At 40.7% G+C, this 22,204-nt stretch overlaps 2 protein-coding genes across 3 annotated transcripts in view; both read left to right on the top strand.

Annotated features, from left to right (window-relative positions):
• The first annotated feature begins 228 nt into the window (after positions 1-228).
• Positions 229-22,204, top strand: part of LOC115194830 (equistatin) — a 360,364-nt gene continuing 338,388 nt past the window's right edge. The window contains exons 1-5 of one of the 2 annotated variants that reach the window (XM_029754747.1): positions 229-348; positions 865-928; positions 1,537-1,659; positions 1,751-1,846; positions 1,938-2,044. In XM_029754747.1, coding sequence (XP_029610607.1) covers positions 244-348; positions 865-928; positions 1,537-1,659; positions 1,751-1,830 — 372 coding nt within the window. In that variant the 5' untranslated portion in view covers positions 229-243 and the 3' untranslated portion in view covers positions 1,831-1,846; positions 1,938-2,044. Of the gene's footprint in view, positions 349-864; positions 929-1,536; positions 1,660-1,750; positions 1,847-1,937; positions 2,045-22,204 lie in introns of those variants that run through there. The other variant, XM_029754746.1, reaches the window with a different exon arrangement.
• Positions 9,893-22,204, top strand: part of LOC115194861 (equistatin-like) — a 364,924-nt gene continuing 352,612 nt past the window's right edge. The window contains exon 1 of the mRNA XM_029754790.1: positions 9,893-9,945. The gene's annotated coding sequence lies outside the window, so the exon portion shown is untranslated. The remainder of the gene's footprint in view (positions 9,946-22,204) is intronic.

Genomic DNA, 22,204 nt, shown 5'->3' with positions numbered 1-22,204 from the left:
GCTGTAAATGGTGACTTATCAGAACCATCTAGTGTATTATGGCTGGCTCTTCAGAGGTAGGACCCATGCTGCTAGCAGGTACCTCATTGAAAACTAAATTCATAAAGAAAATAATGTAAAGTGAAAGTTGTCAAATGTAAAGAGACCCCCCAAAAATGACTTAAGTACTACTTTAAAGTATTTTTAAATAAGTTCTTTACACCACTAACTAATGGCCCGACAACGGGACCTCTCATTGGGTTAATGAGGCAACTAGTCACACCTGTGACAGGTCCTTTAAAAGGAGAGGTGGAAGAAGTAGACCATAACTCAGAGACACCCAGTGAATCCCTTGGAAGAGTGCAGAAGGTGAGAGTGCATCGTTATTTAATAGACGATCTGCATCTCAAATTCTACCTTAATGTTATGTGGCCCTGGTCAAACGTAGTGCACTATGTAGTTGTGACATTTTGTGGAGCGGCCCCCTGAATTTAAGAGCATAGACTAATCCGTACCTTTGCAGTAAATGGGTAGTCTCTGACAATATCTATAATTCTTCCCATTCCCTATGTAGTGCATTGTAGGCCCTCGTCAAAGGTAGTTCACTACATAAGGAATGAGGAGCCATTTGGGAAGGATGCATATTCCTGTGTGCCAGGCTAATCTATTGTATGTGGTTGAAGAAATGATACCTGAGTTTTGGCAGAAGACCAGTAGCACTGTGTTGCCAATACTTGGTTCTTGGGGTCCTCAGTACTGGGTTTAGAAAATTCTGCTTTGGCAGTTGATTAAGTTTTGACTGTAACAGTGGGTTTTCTTAACCTCTCCTCTAGTACCCACAGCCATTCCAAATATTAAAATGCTCAACTAATATCTCTCTCTCAGGAGACGATCACCATGGCGATATTGACCATCATTCTGCTTGTCAGCACAGCTTTTGCTCTGGGAGGTAAGTTGGTGTTGCTCTGTCCTACTTCACACACATGCCGGTGTGAATTGGAAATGCGTTAATATTCATAACCGGTTCTCCATGGGACACCCTCTGAGGGGTCAGCCATTATTAAGGTTGTGCCTTGCTGAAGGGAACATAGACGGATATATCAACTTGTCAGCTCACTGACTTGACCTACTGGCCCAACTCTAACTGCTAGGCTACCTGCCAGTCCTCTACTTCCAGAGATGTATAATGGCGTCTAGATGCTTGACTGAGGTATTCTGATATGAATGGTTTGATCATTCAACTGGATTTACGATTGGTTTGTTTAGCAACTATCAGGAAATAACACTGATACAATTTCCAGTCTTAGTATCATCAGCTGTTATACGGAACACAGAAACAGAATTTTGACTGCACAGGGCTTTTAAACAAGTAGCAGAACTTCAATATTTAGCCAGGAAGTACCCAGGTTGCATCTGAAGAGGAACCCTATTCCGTATGAACTTCTTCTGACCAGGGCCCATATGGGACGCAACCCAAGATTCCAGAAATGTATATTCTGTCCGTACATTTACCTGCAATGTTATGTCCACATTACAATGTATGTTACCTGTGTCCAGATGCTATGATACGACCCTGTGAGGATGCTAGAGATGCCGCTAAACATGGCCCACCTGGAGCCTACGTCCCCACGTGTGACGACAATGGACAATACACCCCTGAGCAATGTTCGGGCTCTACAGGTTAACACTGACGCACATGCACACTAAAGTCACTTGAATGTGATAATTCAATGTGTCTATATTGTATATGCAACATGTCTATTTCTGGTAGGTTACTGTTGGTGTGTGACCAGCTACGGACAGAAGATCCATGGTACGGAGACTCCACCAGGCACTGCTATCAACTGTTAGCAACTGTTCCACCAAGGTGTGTGTGTGTGTGTATATATCTATATCATTGACTAAATGTTTCTTCTTTGCAGCTGGTTCTTGATGGGTATTTTTTTGTCTAATTGTAGATGAAAGGTGTTGGAACTAAGATGTCGAAGACTGACAGCTGTCTTTACTGTACTAAAGGAACTGATTACATTCCATACAAATAAATACATGACGGAATCCAGAGATTAACCTGTTGATTTACTTACTTTATTGTTGGTGTGATATGCGTAACAGCCAGTGGAATCGCGTGGCGCGAAAAACAATTACCTCAAATGCTATAACTTATATTTTTGAAACATATGACTATTTTACACCATTTTAAAGACAACTCATTTATCTAACCACATTGTCCGATTTCAAAAAGGCTTTACAACAACAGCAAAACATTAGATTATGTCAGGAGAGTACCCAGCCAGAAATAATCACACCCATTTTCAAGCTAGCATATGTCAAAAACCAAAACCACAGCTAAATGCAGTACTAACCTTTGATCTTCATCAGATGACACTCCTAGGACATTGTTATACAATACATGCATGTTTTGTTCAATCAAGTTCATATTTATCAAAAACCAGCTTTTTACATTAGCATGTGACGTTCAGAACTAGCAAACATACCGAAATCTTCCGGTGAATTTACTAAATTACTCACGATAAACGTTCACAAAAAACATAACAATTATTAAGAATTATACATACAGAGCTCCTTTATGCAATCACTATGTCAGATTTTTAAAATAGCTTTTCGGTGAAAGCACAATTTGCAATATTCTCAGTAGATAGCCCATCACGGGCTAGCTATTTAGACACCCACCAAGTATAGCCCTCACCAAAGTCAGATTTACTATTAGAAAAGTTTGATTACCTTTGGTGTTCTTCGTCAGAATGCACTCCCAGGACTTCTACTTCAATAACAAATGTTGGTTTGGTCCCAAATAATCCATAGTTATATCCAAATAGCGGCGTTTTGTTCGTGCGTTGTAGACACTATCCGAAGGGTGACACGCATATCGTGACAAATTTCATAATATTCCATTACCGTTCTTCGAAGCATGTCAAACGCTGATTAAAATTAATTTTTATGTGATTTTTCTCGTAAAATAGCGATAATATTCCGACCGGGAGTCGTTGTTTTCGTTTATGACTGAAAATGTAAACATGGAGTCGTCACGTGCGCCCGTCTCATTGTTCTCAGATCGACCACTTACCAAATGCGCTACGTTTTTCAGCCAGTAACTGCAGAGTCATCATTCAACGTTCTAGCGCCTTCTGAGAGCCTATAAGAGCCTTAAAGTGTCACGTTACAGCAGAGATCCTCTGTTTTGGATAGAGGTGACAAAGACCAAGAAATGGTCAGAGAGGGCGCTTCCTGTTTGGAATCTTCTCAGGTTTTGGCCTGCCATATGAGTTCTGTTATACTCAGACACCATTCAGTTTTATCCAAATCAAACAATTATGCATATTGTAGTTACTGGGCAGGAGTAGTAACCAGATTAAAATCGGGTACTTTTTTTTTTTTTTATCCAGCCGTGCAAATACTGCCCCCTATCCCCAACAGGTTAAGAAAAGTGGACTCTTACTTGCATCTCCTAGAGCAAAGGTAGCACTGAGAAGGTAGCACTGAGTGAAGCCATCAAAACCACAGATTCAACTCAACATACAGTAGATTAGAACAGGAATATGTCTGCTTTCCTAAATGCCAACCTACTCCCTAAACAGGGCTGAGGAGAATATCTGGGCAGGCATTTCTCTCCACTCATACAGGAGTAATACAGGCCTAGTTCCCAACTGTAGAAATGCCCTGCAGCTTTGGCTATTGACAAATCTGTCAGAATGCAGGCATTATGGTTGAACCATATTCAGTTCTGGTTCTTTTATTATCCATCAAAAAATAAAAGCATAATATTAAAGGCTGGCAGGTAATGCTTAGTGGCTTATAACACCAGTAGGTAAGGTGAAATGGCCATCAGGAAATGCAGAGATATGTTGTGTTCTGGCTTTGCACATCCATGTTTCCTCTACTTTCAGTCTGGTCCAGCATGGTGGACATATTGTGAGGGGGGGTTAGCTAGAAACCTGAACACAACATGGAATCCATGTTTTTTTGGGGGGGGGAGGGGGGTGAAAGTAAATTAGCATTTCATAGTTTCTTGTTCACTGAGACGCAGCGCAGATGGCAACCAATCAGAACAGTCTACCGGATTATAGATGTAAGACATTCTGCTAGCAGGTACCATCATTGGACCATGTCTCATAAACTGTAACAATTCCCTTACAGTTAAATTAAAGGTCTAATACTGGGCTAGCAAGACCATAACAATACACAAGCTAGGATGAACAGGCTATTATGCCACAATACAGGAAATTAAAACCCTATACATTTTTCAATAGCAGGAACTTACTTTAGCCAACCAACAACAGGACCAATAAAGGAACTGGGACACCACAAATGCAGAACAAACCCAGGTAGAACAAGCTGCTAATATACCAAAGGAATGGAAGAGTAATTGGTGATTAGCAGAGTGAGTTCAGGTGTGGTGAGTTAGCAGGAGAGGGGTGTGTCCAGAAGGTAATTGGGAGTTTGTGGAATAAGCATTATCCTTCAAAACAAGTACCCTACATTGTCCAGAGCAACATATTCACTATGGGCTCTGGTCAAAAGTAGTGCACTTCATAGGGAATATAGGGCTATTTGGGATGCATTCACATACATTTTAACATCTTGACCATGTTCTGTTATAATATCCACCCGGCACAGCCAGAAGAGGACTGGCCACCCCTCATAGCCTGGTTCCTCTCTAGGTTTCTTCCTAGGTTTTTGGCCTTTCTCAGGAGTTTTTCCTAGGGAGTTTTTCCCAGCCACCGTGCTTCTTTGACATGCATTGCTTGCTGTTTGGGGTTTTAGGCTGGGTTTCTGTACAGCACTTTGAGATTTCAGCTGATGTACAAAGGGCTATATAAATAAATTTGATTTGATACAGTATTAGATGAACAGTTGTTGAAATCTCACTTTCTGAAATCCTGCCTGTGAGTTGAGTTCTAACTGTTCCTTTGGCTGAAACTGAGTTCTACATCTCCCTCTCTATTTTATGGACCCATCCAGTCAGACCCTTCCCTCTCGAGTTATGTGAGGATGATGGTGGAATCAAAAGTGTCGTTTGAAGTTGAAAGCAAGTTGAGTACAGTTAGCGAGAAATTTGTGTAGAACAGTAAAGTCCAAGAATGGAACAAAAATGGGTTCAAATTGTTGTGGAAAATGAGTCTGATTAATCGCTGTTTGTTGTAGTACGTGATATCATCCCGTAACTATAAAGATTCAATCCTTTAATTATAAAAGTAGTGTTTTATTTTGACTTTTATTATGCCCACTGCATGCAATTATTTTTTTTTTTATAATCAAATGTAAAAATAGTTTTTTTGCAGGAAAAGGATTGTCGTGACTTTCAAGAATGCCTGAATTGCTTCACCTTGCTTTTCTGGTAGGCTCGATGCAAGTTTCACCATACAATTATTTCAGACATACAATGCAAGTTCCACCATGGCACAGACCATGATACATTGGCACAGACCATGGCGGTACGTTGGCACAGACCGCTTGTTTATTCCACACTCTAGGTATTTTATTTTATTTTTTTTTGGGGGGGGGGGGGCGTATTTATTACGTCCGGTTGTTTTTATCGACACGACAGTTCAACGGAAACTTACTGTAGCAGGCAATTGTTACATCTTTTTTTTCTATGCAAACTTTCTAAATGTCGACAAAATGTTTAAAGCTGAAGGTCTGGAGGAGGGAGAGTGAAAGTAGGACCAGAGTTTGTGTGGTGAGGAGGGGAGAGAGGTATGGGAGGGGTATATGAGAGTGGGGAGAGGAGGAGGGAAGAGAGGTGTATATGAAAGAGGTTAGGTGAAGAGAGCAGGAAAGATGACCGGTCAAGGTGTTAACCTGTTACATCTAGGGGGCAGTAATTTCACGGCTGGATAAAAAACGTACCCGATTTAATCTGATTATTAGTCCTGCCCAGAAACTGGAATATGCATATAATTATTAGCTTTGGAGAGAAAACACTCCAAAGTTTCTGAAACTGTTTGAATGGTGTCTGTGAGTATAACAGAACTCCTATGGCAGGCAAAAACCTGAGATGCTTCTGTTCAGGAAGTACCCTGTCTGAACATTTCTTGCCCTTCTTGATTCTCTCTATCGTTTACAAAGGATCTCTGCTCTTACGTGACACTTCTCACGTCAACAATGGAGTCTCACAGCCCGGGAAAAACAGGAATGATGTCATTCAAAGCCCTGGCTGAAGCACACGAGAGCAAAAGCTGAGTGGTCAGTCAATGGACTAAGCCTTAGGCGCGTGACACGCCCCGCCCCCGGCTTTTGGTTTTTTCCTCAGTTTACAGACAGGCAGATTCCCGGTCGGAATATTATCGCTTCTCTACGAGATAAATTGCATAAATATTGGTTTTAAACAGCGGTTGACATGCTTCGAAGTACGGTAATGGAATATTTCGAAATTTTTTGTCATATTTTGCGTCATGCTCGTGGCCGAGATTTAGCGTTGGGATAGTGTCTAGAACGCACGAACAAAACGTCGCTGTTTGGATATAACGATGGATTATTTGGGACCAAACCTACATTTGTTATTGAAGTAGAAGTCCTGGCAGTGTATTCTGATGAAGAACAAGCAAGGTAAGAACATTTTTCTTATAGGAAATGTGATTTTGGTGAAGGCTACACTGGGTGGGTGTCTAAATAGCTAGCCCTGTAACGCCGGGCTATGTACTTACATTATTGCAAAATGTGCTTCATCCGAAAAGCTATTTTAAAATCGGACATATCGAGTGCATAGAGGAGTTCTGTATCTATAATTCTTAAAATAATTGTTATGCTTTTTGTGAACGTTTATCGTGAGTAATTTAGTAAAATCACCGGAAGTGTTCGGTGGGAATGCTAGTTCTGAACGTCACATGCTAATGTAAAAAGCTGGTTTTTGATATAAATATGAACTTGATTGAACAGACATGCATGTATTGTATAACACAATGTCCTAGGTGTGTCATCTGATGAAGATCATCAAAGGTTAGTGCTGCATTTAGATATGGTTTGGGTTTATGTGACATGATATGCTAGCTTGAAAAATGGCTGTGTGATTATTCCTGGCTGGGTACTCTGCTGACATAATCTAATGTTTTGCTTTCGCTGTAAAGCCTTTTTGAAATCGGACAGTTTGGTTAGATAAAGGAGAGTCTTGTCTTTAAATAGCTGTAACATAGTCATATGTTTGAAAAGTGTAAGTTTTCGGATTTAGAGGAGTTTGAATTTCGCGCCCCGCCCATCATTGGATATTGGAGCAGACGTTCCGCTAGCGGAACGTGTAGATGTAAGAAGTTAAAGGGATATTGTGAGATTTTGGCAATTTAGCCCTCTTTCTTTAGTTAGAAGGAAGTTTTTATTTATTTAACTACCTTAGTTAGCAATTGTGCTGAAGCTATGAGAGCAGATCCTAAAGACTTCTAGTCATTGCACTGAGGCTAGTTAGCGATCGATGGAAAAACTACCTTCAAAGTCCTTCAAATTGCATGCGGAGACAAAATCTGACTCTGGGTAAGAAGAAAAAGGTTTTAATTGCCGAAATATTGCACTGTCAGTTTAAGGAGGAAATAGCACCGGTTCCAATCCAAGTGCAATTTATCAAACTCCAGGCAGTGCTATGGTCAGATGACATGAATATGGAGCTCTATAGTTATGAACATCACTGGTGGTTTTGGTGTGGAAAAACAGAAGCAGGTGCAGTGAAGTACCTCATACCTACAGTAAAATATGGTTCTGCATCTTTAACGTTTATGAAGCTATTTTGCTTCCACTGGTTCTGTGGCCCTTTTTAAGCTCAACGGCATCATAAACCTAACCAAGTACCAGGACATTATAGCCCAAAAAAACGAGTTCTCTCTGCCAGGATGCTGACATTGACCGCAAGTGGATCTTCTAGCAAGACAAATAACCCCAAGCACACATCAAAATCCACAATTAAATGGATAATTGACCACATGTTGCAATGTCCTGCTTTTTTTTATTTTTACCCACCTATCAATAGGTGCCGTTCGTTGCAAGGCATTGGAAAACTCCCTGGTCTTTGTGGTTGAATCTGTGAAATGCATTGCTCCACTGAGGGATCTTACAGATAATTATATGTGTGGGGTACAGAGATGAGGTAGTCATTCAAACATCATGTCAAACATTATTATTGAACAGAGTGAGTCCATGCAACTTATATGACTTTATAAGAAAATGTTTACTCCTGAACTTGTTTAGGTTTGCCGTAACAAAGAGGTTGAATACTTATTGACTCAAGACTTTTCAGCTTTTCATTTCACTTTTATTTTCAAGCTGCATTTTTTTGGTGACAATTATTTTCCCCAAATGAGAAACTCAGTTGCGGCAAATGTATTCCAGTTTGGCTCTACACTCATTGTAAAGGGGATTAATGTGCTTAATTTTTTAAAAGTTATTTGGCCACTTTAGTTGTGACACAACCCTTTTACATGTGAGGCGGCAGGGTAGCCTAGTGGTTAGAGCGTTGGACTAGTAACCGAAAGGTTTCAAGATCGAATCCCCGAGCTGACAAGGTACAAATCTGTTGTTCTCCCCCTGAACAAGGCAGTTAACTTCTCTGCAGGACACCCTATTCAACAGCCAGTGAAACAGCATGGCGTGAAATACATAACAGCAAAAATTTCATTTTCTCAAACAAACTATTTTACACCATTTTAAAGGTAAACTTCTCGTTAATCTAACCACATTCTCCGATTTCAAAAAGTCTTTACGGCGAAAGCATAAAATTACATTGTTAGGACATAAACTTCACAAGAGAAACAACACAGCCATTTTGAAAGCAAGGACATGCATCACAAATGTGATTTTGGATCACACTATTCCACTACATGAACCTTTCTGATCCTAGACCCATTAAAACCTCACGACAACTCCACTACTTGGCTCTATCTGATCCTAGATCCATTAAAACCTCACCACTATTCCACTACATGACCCTATCTGATCCTAGACCCATTATAACCTCACCAGTATTCCACTACTTGGCCCGATCTTATCCTACAGCAGGCCAGCAGCCTGGGAGAACGGGACACTATCGTTCATCACACCTTGTAACTATTCTGCAGTAAAATCTCATAACCCAACGAGTTCTCTGCAGCTACCACCACAACATCAATTTTCTGTGTTTTTTTGTTCCATTTCTGTGGTACAGTTGATAACCATGGCTATGAATGCTAAGAAACCAACCTTACTGAAACACGTTATTCCTATCACTGTCTATTGGCAACGGCATACTCACAGGGAGCATCTCTGGATCCCTCGAAACTGGACCCATCTTCCTCTACTACTCTCTTCACTGCCTATGAAGACTCCTTCATTGAAAATGACTCAAGTGAAGGTCACCCCGTAAAATATTACTTGAGAAAAGGTCTAAAAGTATTAGGTTTTAAATATACTGAAGTATCAAAAATAAAAGTATAAATCATTTCAAATTCCTTATACTAAGCAAACCAGACGGCACCATTTTCTTGTTGTTTTTAATTTAATTACGGATAGCCAGAGGCACACTCCAACACTCAGACATAATTGACAAAGAAAGCATTTGTGTTTAGGGAGTCTGCCAGATCAAAGGCAGTATGGATGACCAGGGATGTTCTCTTGATAAGTGTGTGAATTGGACCATTTTTCTGTTCTGCTAATCATTCAAAATGTAACGAGTACTTTTGGGTGTCAGGGAAAATGTACGGAGTAAAAAGTACATTATTTTCTTTAGGAATGTAGTGAAGTCAAAGTTGTCAAAAACATAAATAGTACAGTAAAGATACCCCCAAAAAACAAATTAGTAGTACTTTAAAGTATTTTTACTTAGGTACTTTATACCACTGGCTAATGGCGGACATCGGGATCTCTCGTTGGGTTAATGAGGCAACTAGTCACACCTGTGACAGATCCTTTAAAAGGAGAGGTGGAAGAGGTAGACCATAACTCACAGACAACAGAGAGACAACCAGTGAATCCCTTGGAAGAGTGCAGAAGGTCAGAGTGTGTCATTATTTAATAGATTCTCTGCATCTGAAGTGGCACCTTAATCTTATGTGGCCCTGGTCAAATGTAGTGCACTATATAGGGTGCCATTTTGTGGAGTGACCCCCTTGCATTTAAGCACATAGACTAATAGTTACCTTTGCAGTAACTGGGTAGTCTCTGACTAGATCTAGGCTGCTTCCCAATCCATATGTAGTGCATTATGGGCCCTCGTCAAAGATGGTTCACTACATAAGAAATGAGGAGCCATCGGTGAAGGATACATATTCCTGTGTGCCAGGCTTATCTATTGTATGTGGTTGAAGAGATGATACCTGAGTTTTGGCAGAAGACTAGTAGCACCGTGTTGCCAATACTCGGTTCTTGGGTTCCTCAGGACTGAGTTTAGAAAATGCTGCCTTAGCAGTTGCTTAAGTATTGTAATTAACACAGGGTTTCCTTAACCTCTCCTCTAGTTCCACCAGCCATTCCACTGACTTGGAATATTCCAGTACTATCACAGCTGATTAAAATTCTCAACTAATCCTCTCTCTCTCAGGAGACCTGTCATCATGGCGACATTGACCATCATTCTGCTTGTCAGCACGGTTTTTGCTCTCGGAGGTAAGAGTTACATTCCTCACACCTGCATTTTAATTGACATTAGTGGGTGTTGCTCTGTCCAATTTCACACATGCAGGTATGAATTGGAAATGTTTTCATAACCGGTTCTCCATGGGACACCCTCTGACACTGGAATAATGAAGGTTGTGCCTTGCTGAAGGGAACATAGATGGATATACCAACTTGTCGGTTCACTGACATGAACTACTGGCCCAACTCTCTAACTGCTAGGCTACCTGCCACTCCTCTAGTTCCAGACATGTATATCGGTGTCTAGATGCTGGACTGAGGTATTCTGATATGAATGGTTTAACCTCTACGGGCCACGGGGACAGTATTGAGAATTTTGAAAAAAATATGTGCCCATTTTTAACTGCCTCCTACACCAACTCAGAAGCTAGGATATGCATATTATTAACACATTCGGATAGAAAACACTCAATTTTCTAAAACAGTTTGAATGGTGTCTGTAAGTATAACAAAACTCATATTGCAGGCAAAAACCTGTGAAAAATAGATTTAAAAAAATGAGAATTTTGTGACTGTACTATTTAGTGTCATTGTTTTAAAGATACCACAGTGAGAAAGGATTCAGTTCGCAACTCCTACTGCTTCCACTAGATGTCAACGATCTTTAGAAAGTTGTTTGAAGCATCTGTCATGAATACAGACCGAATTAGAAAGCTTACAAGTTGACACGTCATCACTTCATTTTTTGCGCCTGCGCATGAATCTGAGAAGAGTGCCTTTGTCATAATCGTTTATTCTAGACACTTGATAGGTTGTGTGAAAATATTACTGATGTTTACTGATGTTTCACGTTAAAAATGGACCAAAAGATTAATGCTAAACAACGTTTGACATGTTTGAAGAAACGTAAATAGATTATTTACTAGGTTTTCTTTAGCTTTTCGGCGTGACTTTACACTGCCCACCTCATTTTGTGGGAGCCTACTGAACGCTAACTATTTGGACATAAATTATGAACTTTATCAAAAGAAACCACATTTGTTCTGGACCTGGGATCGCTGGCAGCGCCTTCTGATGGAGATAATCAAAGGTAAGGGGATATTTAGAATGTTATTATCGATATTAGATGATGCTAATGCTAACGGTATAGCTTAGCTTAGCTTATAGCTTAGCTTATGTTGTTAGCATAGTACCCAGTTTATAGCAAAATGTGATTTCCCAGTAAAGTTATTTTGAGATCTGGCCATTCGGTAGCAATTACGAGATGATAATATATTATTCTTTGAATGACAATATTATAATTTACCAATGTTTTCGAATAGTAATTCCGTGATTTGTAATGCTGGATTCACTGGGAGCATTCGAGCCGAAAAAAAATCTGAATTTCACCGTGACTGTAAATGCTGTTTTTGGATATAAATATGAACTTGATGGAACTAAAAATGCATGTATTGTCTAACATAATGTCCTATGAGTGTCATCTGATGCAGATTGTCAAAGGTAAGTGCATAATTCTAGCTAGTTTTCTGTCTGTTGATGCCCTTCTTTGAATTGGCTAAACATTACACGCAGCTATTGTCAATGTACTCTCCTCACATAACTTTATGCATTCTCCGTAAAGCCTCTGAAAATCGGACAGCGTGGTTAGATTTAGGAGATATATCTTTCAAATGGAGGAAAATAGTTGATTATTTGAAATGATTACTCTTGCAGTTTTGAATTCCCCGCCATGGTCACATGACAATGAATCCCAATACCGGGATAAGATCCTGCCCCCTGGCCTCAACAGGTTTTAATCATTCAACTGTATGACTGGCTTGTCTAGCAACTATCAAGACATGACACTGATACAATTTACCCCCACTTTTACAGTCTTAGTGTCATCAGCAGTTATACAAAACACAGAAACTGATTTTTGACTGCATGGGCCCTTTAAACAAGTAGCAGAATTTTTTTAGCCAGGAAGTCCCTAGGTTGCATCTGAAATGGAACCCTGTTCCGTATAACCTGTTGAGGCCAGGGGGCAGGATCTTATCCCGGTATTGGGATTCATTGTCATGTGACCATGGCGGGGAATTCAAAACTGCAAGAGTAATCATTTCAAATAATCAAATATTTTCCTCCATTTGAAAGATATATCTCCTAAATCTAACCACGCTGTCCGATTTTCAGAGGCTTTACGGAGAATGCATAAAGTTAGGTTATGTGAGGAGAGTACATTGACAATAGCTGCGTGTAATGTTTAGCCAATTCAAAGAAGGGCATCAACAGACAGAACTAGCTAGAATTATGCACTTACCTTTGACAATCTGCATCAGATGACACTCATAGGACATTATGTTAGACAATACATGCATTTTTAGTTCCATCAAGTTCATATTTATATCCAAAAACAGCATTTACAGTCGCGGTGAAATTCAGAATTTTTTTCGGCTCGAATGCTCCCAGTGAATCTAGCATTACAAATCACGGAATTACTATTCGAAAACATTGGTAAATTATAATATTGTCATTCAAAGAATAATATATTATCATCTCGTAATTGCTACCGAATGGCCAGATCTCAAAATAACTTTACTGGGAAATCACATTTTGCAATAAACTTGGTACTATGCTAACAACTATAAGCTAAGCTAAGCTAAGCTAAGCTATACCGTTAGCATTAGCATCATCTAATATCGATAATAACATTCTAAATATCCCCTTACCTTTGATTATCTCCATCAGAAGGCGCTGCCAGAGATCCCAGGTCCAGAACAAATGTGGTTTCTTTTGACAAAGTTCATAATTTATGTCCAAATAGTTAGCGTTCAGTAGGCTCCCACAAAATGAGGCGGGCAGTGTAAAGTCACGCCGAAAAGCTAAAGAAAACCTAGTAAATAATCTATTTACGTTTCTTCAAACATGTCAAACGTTGTTTAGCATTAATCTTTTGGTCCATTTTTAACGTGAAACATCAGTAAACATCAGTAATATTTTCACACAACCTATCAAGTGTCTAGAATAAACGATTATGACAAAGACACTCTTCTCAGATTTATGCGCAGGCGCAAAAAATGAAGTGATGACGTGTCAACTTGTAAGCATTCTAATTCGGTCTGTATTCATCACAGATGCTTCAAACAACTTTCTAAAGATCGTTGACATCTAGTGGAAGCCTTAGGAGTTGCGAACTGAATCCTTTCTCACTGTGGTATCTATAAAACAATGACACTAAATAGTACAGTCACAAAATTCTCATTTTTTTAAATCTATTTTTCACATGTTTTTGCCTGCAATATGAGTTTTGTTATACTTACAGACACCATTCAAACTGTTTTAGAAAATTCAGAGTGTTTTCTATCCAAATCTGGTAATAATATGCATATCCTAGCTTCTGAGTTGGTGTAGGAGGCAGTTAAAAATGGGCACATATTTTTTTCAAAATTCTCAATACTGCCCCCGTGGCCCGTAGAGGATAAACTACTTCTGACCAGGGCCCATAGGGGAGTAGGGTCCCACACGGGATGCAGCCCAAGCTTCCAGAATGTTATGTCTACATTACAATGTATGTTACCTGTGTGTCCAGATGCAATGAAACGACCCAAGACCCCTTGTGAGCGTGCTAGAGATGCTGTGATAAATGGCCCGCCTGGAGTCTATGTCCCCACGTGTGACTGCCAGGGAGAATACACCCCTGAGCAACACTGGGGATCTACAGGTTACCGCTCACCCAGTCTTGTACAGCTAACCTTGTGGGGACACGCAATTCAGTCCCATTTAAAATCCTTTTTTCTTACCTTAACGCAAAAGCCGTACCTTAATTCTAACCTTAACCCCCTTGGAAATAGCATTTGACCTCATGGGGACTAACAAACTGTCAGATGTTTGTTTACTTTTCTTGTCGGGACTTATGCAACAGCTTTTTAACATGTCCACTTCTGGTAGGGTCCTCTTGGTGTGTTACCAGAACTGGACAAAAGATCACGGGTACTGAGACTCCACCAGGCACTGCATCTGTCAAATGTGCATGCAGGTACACTCACTCACTAAATGTTCATTCTTTGCAGCTTGTTCTGAGTGTTAATATTTGTTTTTTGTTTAATTGTAGTGGTGCTCGCAGATGAGGCGTTGGAACCAAGACGTTGAGAAGACTTTGCAAAAACATTGGAATTACTTTGATGCTTGTCTTTACAGTACTATGGGTGTTGATTCACATTCTATATGAATAAATCCAGAGATAACATTTTTGCTTTACTTTATTGTTGGTGAGATATGCTGAACCAGTCCATTTCTGGGAAATGGAAGGAATAAGGCTATTATGGTGACCTCTCACATCCACACCTGTGGTCATTAAGGCAGTCAATTCCATGTGACCACTTAGTCATGGTAATTAGGCTTTTCCAAGCTATGATGTTGGTCATTAGTAGCTTACTATACTTGATAACTGCCTGGTACTCAGCACTTTATTGCCCTCTAATCAATGCAAATGTAATTGCAAATCAACTATTGGTCACATACACGTGATTAGCAGATGTGGGTGGGCTTCTAGCTAAGACAGCGCAGTAATATCTAAAACGGAATAAATTAAGACTATGAACCTATGGAAGAGAAGTCAGAGTGAAATGGCTCAAGATACAGTGTACATATGAGATGAGGAATGGCAGATATGTACATTTTATGGAAGTGGCCAGTGATTCCTAGTCGCTGCCTATAGGCAGCAGCCTCTAAAGTGCTAGTGATGGCTGTTTAACAGTGTGAAGGCCTTGTGAGAGTAGCTATTAAGTCTCTCGTTTCTGGCTTTGATGCACCTGTACTGACTTTTCCTTCTAGATGGTAGCGGGGTGAACAGGCAGTGGCTCGGGTGGTTGTCCTTGATCTTTTTGGCCTGCCGGTGACATTGGGTGCTGTAGGTTTCCTGGAGGGGGGATAATTTGCCCCCGGTAATTCCTTGGGCAGACCGCACCACCCTCTGACGAGCGTTGGCGGCAATACAGCCTGACAGGATGCTTTCAACTGTGTATCTGTAAAAATGTGTGGGTTTTAGGTGACAAGACAAATTTCTTTAGCTACAAGGTTGACGAGGCTCTGTTGTGCCTTCACCACACTGTGTGGGGTGGTTCATTTGTCTGTCAGTGATGTGTACGCCAAGGAAATTGAAGCTTTCCACCTTCTCCACTGTGGTCCCGTCAATGTAGATAAGGGGGTGCACCCTCTGCTGTTTCCTGAAGTGCACGATCATCTCCTTTTGTTGACATTGAGTGAGAGGTTGTTTCCCAGGCACTACACTCCCAGAGCCGCCCTCCCTGTAGGCTGTCTCATCATTGGTAATCAAGCCTTTTAGGGTTGTCGGCAAACTTGATTGTGTTGGAGGCGTGCTTGGCCACGCGGTCATGGGTGAACAGGGAGTACAGGAGGGGGCTGAGCCCTCACCCTTGTGCGACCGCAGTGTTGAGAATCAGCGGAGTGGAGGTGATGTTTCCTACCTTCAGCACCTGGGGGCGGCCTGTAACTAAGTCCAAGACCCAGTTGCACAGGGCGTGGTTCAGGGCCTCGAGCTTAATGATTATTAAATGCGGTGGTTCGTGCGAATGCTACCATCTATCCACAGTTTCTGGTTAGGGTATTGAATAGTACAACGCACAGGCACTTCCTGTTTGAGTTTCTGCCTATAGGACAGGAGGAGCAAGATGGAGTCGTGTTCAGATTTCACAAAATGAGGGGGGGAGGGCCTTGTAAGCATCCCGGAAGTTTAAATAGCAATGGTCGACTGTATTAGCAGCGCCATTAGGACGGTCAATATGTTGAAAGAATTTCGGCAGCGTAGTCCTTACATTTGCTTTGTTAATAGTCCCCAGCTACAATAAATGCAGCCTCAGGATATGCGATTTCCAGTTTGCATAAAGTCGAGGTTTCGGTTTGAGGTGGGATGGAAACGGACGTGGCGATGACGGAGGAGAATTCTCTTGGGAGATATGGTTGGCAATTAATTGTGACGTATTCTAGGTCGGGTGAACAAAATGACTTGAGTTCCTGTATGTTCCTAGAATTACACCACGAGTCATTAATCATGAAACACGCCCTTCTGCTTCCCCGAGAGATATTTATTCCTGTCTGTGCGATGTACTGAGAATCCTGCTGGCTTTACTGACTCCGACAGAGTATCCCGAGAGAGCCATGTTTCCGTGAAACAAAGTATGTTACAGGCCCCGATGTCTCTGGAAAGAAATCCTTGCTCTAAGCTCATCAACTTTCTTAACCAAAGACTGAACATTGGCGAGTAATATACTCGGAAGCGGTGGGTGGTGTGTCCGCCTCCTAAGTCGAACCAGCAGGCCGCCTCGAGTGCCTCTCCTCCACCGGTGACGTTTTGGGTCGGCCTCTGGAATAAATTAAATTGCTCTGGGGAGAGTGAACAAAGGATCTGCTCCAGGGAAGTTATTTTCCTGGTCGTAATGTTGCTAGTTCTGCTGAGTTACCGCCGCTCTAATATCCAATAGTTCTTCCCGGCTGTATGTAATGACACAAAACATTTCCTGAACTAATAATGTAAAAAATAGTACACAAAGAAACAAAATACTGCAAAGTTTTTTAATAAGAGCTAGTTGTGATTCTGTCATCATCATCTTTTTTTTATTAGATTTTTTTTAGTGAATATTCGAAACATACAATATACTTGCAGTGAAGCCGCTCAACAACTACATCATACCAGTCATCCAACAGATTCCCATTCAGAGCGACACACAGAAGCATCCAGGGTCAATGCTCTGCTCAAGGGCATGTTGACCGATCTACCACCAGGCCAAAAAACGTGAACCCGAACCCTCCAAGATCCCCCCCATAGTCCCCCAATAGCTGTCCCTCAACCATTTGAGACCCCTCCCACAGTCCCCCCCCAGGATGAAAAAGAAAAAATACAATTAATTCCATTCAACACCCCCAAGAACCCCCCAATGCACCAACAACCAAGAGAATGAAAGACAAAAAAGGAAAAGACAGAAGAAAACAGCAAACAACAAATATAAACCAAAGGACATCAAGGACAACTAAAATAACAGCAATTCCAAATGTATATGTTTGTGTGCATGTCTGGCACTATTACATGTATGTGTGTGTTCTTATGTGTTTATTTGAATGAGAGTGTGTGTGTATGCATGTGTACAAACACCTGCACGGCATCAGCCTCAGCAAACCGGCATTAGTTGTAAAGACACTGCCACTTAGTGTCATTCAAATGTACTTTTTATTAAGTTTTATCTAGAATTTTTTTTTTTTACTTGTTTCTTTGACCATCATTCTCTCTCTCACACAGCAACTCCACTCCCACTTGTCTCCAGTTCCACATACCAACCCTCAGTTTCCCTCAGCCCATCCCATCTATCTCTGTTGGTCGTCCACTTCGGGTTTCTACGCAACACATATCTTTCAGCTATGCTGTGATGTTTAACGTACAATTTCAATCTATCAATCCAAGCCCTGAAAAATTCAGCCTTTTCTGGAGGCAATGGGGGGGATTCCAACCCAGTACTATATGGGTGTACCTAATAAACTGTATGTCTTTTCATTTTTTAACCTGGTCTACCTTCAGATGAGTCTTGAGGCTTGTGTGAAAAGCAAAACAACCGCCATATTGTCTTTTGATATTAGTGTCTTTTGATGGTGGGGTCATATCAGTGTCTTTTGAAGAATGTTTAGGGATTTTCACCCTCATTTTTCCCAAAAGGTCTTAATGATGAAATGCCTATTTATGTTGTAAATGTGAACATGAATTAATGCTGCCACTTTAGTTTACTCATGTTTTATTCTTGTACGGAAACTTACTTGATAGGTCTATGTCCTCTGTACGATTTTAGTCTTGTTTGACACGTTATGTTTACACTTTATTAGAATACTCATGAAACGCACATTGTTATTTTTGGGTAACACTTATTTTCTCTCATACTCCAACCCCATTGGATGCATTGAACGGATGTGGTTAGAGCAATGTCTACATAGAGGTGCAGGTTGTGAACACTGAAAGATCTAACGAGGCCGATACGTACAGCTTTAGACCAGTGAGACTAGCAGTGTACGGTGTTCTTCCTCATCTTATTCAACTAAAACCATGCACCTGCAACAAAGACATGTGCGAGTGCCTTTTGAATCCTAGTCAGAGTACAATAAAAATGTGGGGTTTAACTAGAGTTCCAAGGTCCGCAGTTCTTTGAAGAAACTTACGGTTTTTGGCACTGAAAATGGCCCCAAAATGGTTCGTCCAAGAACCCCACAGAAGGAACCTCCTTAGTTGGTGGGGGTTCTTGCAGGAACCTACCTGCCCAAACATTTAGATTAGAATGGACAATAGCAGGCGCTTAAAGCCTCTTGAGGATCGGGGCAGTATTGTCACGGCCGGATGAAAAACGTACCCAATTTAAACTGGTTACTGCTTTTGCCCAGAAACGAGAATATGGATATTATTAGGATATTTGGATAGAAAACACTGAAGTTTCTAAAACAGTTTGAATGGTGTCTGTGAGTATAACAGAACTCATAGGGCAGGCAAAGACCTGAGAAGATTCCATACAGGAAGTCACTGACAAAAATAATTCTCCTTCTCTCATCGCTATCAAAATTACACCCTCTCTGAATTTAGTGAGAGCGGAGGTGTCAAATTGTGTGTTGGTGTCAAATTAGCTAGCCATGGTTTCCGGGCTATTTACTCAGAATATTGCAATATGTGCTTTTGCCGAAAAGCTATTTTACAATCTGACACCGCGATTGCATAAAGGATTTCTCTATAATTCTTAAAATAATTATGTATTTTGTGAAGGTTTATCGTGAGTAATTTAGTAAATTCACCGGAAGTTTGAGCATCACATGCTAATGTAAAAAGTTGTTTTTTTATTTAAATGTGAACTTGATTATACAAAACATGCATGTATTGTATAACAATGTTCTAGGAGTGTCATCTGATGAAGATCAAAGGTTAGTGGAATCCTGTGGCGCATTATTGAAATACCTTAGAAATGCTATTACTTCAATTTCTCAAACATGACTATTTTAAAGCATTAAAGACAAGACTCTCGTTAATCTAACCACACTGTCCGATTTCAAAAAGGCTTTACAACGAAAAGCAAAACATTAGATTATGTCAGCAGAGTACCCAGCCAGAAATAATCAGACACCCATTTTTCAAGCTAGCATATTTCACAAAAACCCAGAAGACAGCTAAATGCAGCACCAATCTTTGATCTTCAGATGACAACCCTAGGACATTGTTATACAATACATGCATGTTTTGTTCAATCAAGTATATATTTATATCAAAAACCAGCTTTTACATTAGCATGTGACGTTCAGAAAAAGCATACCCCCCGCAAACTTCCGGCGAATTCACTAACAATTTACTAAATTACTCACGATAAACGTTCACAAAAGCATAAATTATTTTAAGAATTATAGATACAGAACTCCTCTATGCACTCGATATGTCCGATTTTAAAATAGCTTTTCGGTGAAAGAACATTTTGCAATATTCTAAGTAGATAGCCCGGCATCACAGGGCTAGCTATTTAGACACCCAGCAAGTTTAGCCTTTACCAAACTCCGATTTACTATTAGAAAAGTTTGATTACCTTTGCTGTTCTTCGTCAGAATGCACTCCCAGGACTTCTACTTCAATAACAAATGTTGGTTTGGTCCAAAATAATCCATAGTTATGTCCAAACAGCGGCGTTTTGTTCGTGCATTCAAGACACTATCCGAAGTGTAAATAAGGGTCACGCGCACGACGCATTTCGTGACAAAAAATGTCTAAATATTTCATTACCGTACTTCAAAGCATGTCAACCGCTTTTTAAGATACATTTTTATGCCATTTTTCTCATAAAAAACCGATAATATTCCGACCGGGAATCTGCAATTAGGTAAACAGACGAAAGAAAATAAAGCATGGGGTCGACTCGGGCACGCGCCTAAGCCTATTGTCCTCTGATCGGCCACTTGGCAAAGGCGATAATGCGTTTCAGCCAGAGGCTGCCTCGATATCGTTCAGCTTTTTCCCGGGCTCTGAGAGCCTATGGGAGCCGTAGGTAGTGTCACGTTATAGCAAAGATCCTCAGTCTTCAATAAACAGAGCCAAGGTGAAACACAAGTTGTCAGACAGGCCACTTCCTGCATGGAATCTTCTCAGGTTTTGGCCTGCCATACGAGTTCTGTTATACTCACAGACACCATTCAAACAGTTTTAGAAACTTTAGGGTGTTTTCTATCCAAAGCCAATAATTATATGCATATTCTAGTTACTGGGCAGGAGTAGTAACCAGATTAAATTGGGTACGTTTTTTATCCGGCCGTGTAAATACTGCCCCCTAGCCCTAACAGGTTAATCTGTATAATGTTCAGGGTTCACAGACTTTGACCTCCCTACACTGCTGAATATAACCGGATTCATGTTCTGCAGTGCATGGTGAGCATTCTGGCTATGTATAGAGAACAGCAACACCCCAGATATCAAATGTTGGACTTGCATGTCACCTTATGATTTTATTTTCTCTTCAAGGGGTTCTTTGAACATAGGGTTTCTTCAAATTGTAACTAGGGGGCACTCCTAAACGATACTCCAGGAACCTGCACCTGAGTGGCACAGCAGTCAAAGGCACTGCAGAGCGGTGACAAAGGACAGGCATAACACTTAACTTCTACGGCCTAGGGGGCAGTATTGAGAATTTTGGAAAAAATATGTGCCCATTTTTAACTGCCTCCTACACCAACTCAGAAGCTAGAATATGCATATTATTGTTCAGGTTTGGATAGAAAACACCCTAAAGTTTCTAAAACTGTTTGAATGGTGTCTGTGTATAACAGAACTCCTATGGCAGGCAAAACCCTGAGAGATTCCTTTACAGGAAGTGGCCTGTCTGACCATTTAGCTGTGTTCTTTGACATCTCATTCTAATACAAAGGATCTCTGTGGTAACGTGACACTTTCCAGGGCTTCTATAGGCTGTCAGAGCCCGGGAAAACCCTGAATGTCGTCATTCCAGGCCCAGGCTGAAGCATATTATCCCGTTTGTCAAGTGGCTCATCAGGGGACCTTTGGCTTTAGGCGCGTGCACTGGCCGTTCCAGTCTTTCTGTTTTTCTCTTTTTACCGAAACGTACATTCCCGGTTGGAATATTATCGCTTTTCTACGAGCTAAATGGCATAAAAATAGATTTTAAACAGCGGTTGACATGCTTCGAAGTACGGTAATGGAATATTTAGAATTTTTTTGTCACGAAACACGCCATGCTCGTAACCCGTTTCGGATAGTGTCTAGAACTCACGAACAAAACGACGCTGTTTGGATATAACGATGGATTATTTGGGACCAAACCAACATTTGTTATTGAAGTAGAAGTCCTGGGAGTGCATTCTGACGAAGACAACAAAGGTAATGAAACTTTTCTAATAGTAAATCTGATTTCTGTGAGTGCCAAACTTGGTCGGCGTGTAAATGGCTAGCCCTGTGATGCCGGTTCTATCTACTGAGAATTTTGTAAAATGTGCTTTCACCGAAAAGCTATTTGAAAATCGGACATCGAGTGCATAGAGGAGTTCTGTATCTATAATTCTTAAAATAATTATGTTTTTTGTGAACGTTTATCGTGAGTAATTTAGTAAATTCACCGGAGGTTTGCGGTGGGTATGCTAGTTCTGAACGTCACATGCTAATGTA

Source organism: Salmo trutta, chromosome 5 (genome assembly GCF_901001165.1).
Source record: "Salmo trutta chromosome 5, fSalTru1.1, whole genome shotgun sequence".
Taxonomy (NCBI): domain Eukaryota; kingdom Metazoa; phylum Chordata; class Actinopteri; order Salmoniformes; family Salmonidae; genus Salmo; species Salmo trutta.
This window is presented reverse-complemented; position numbering and strand designations above follow the sequence as displayed.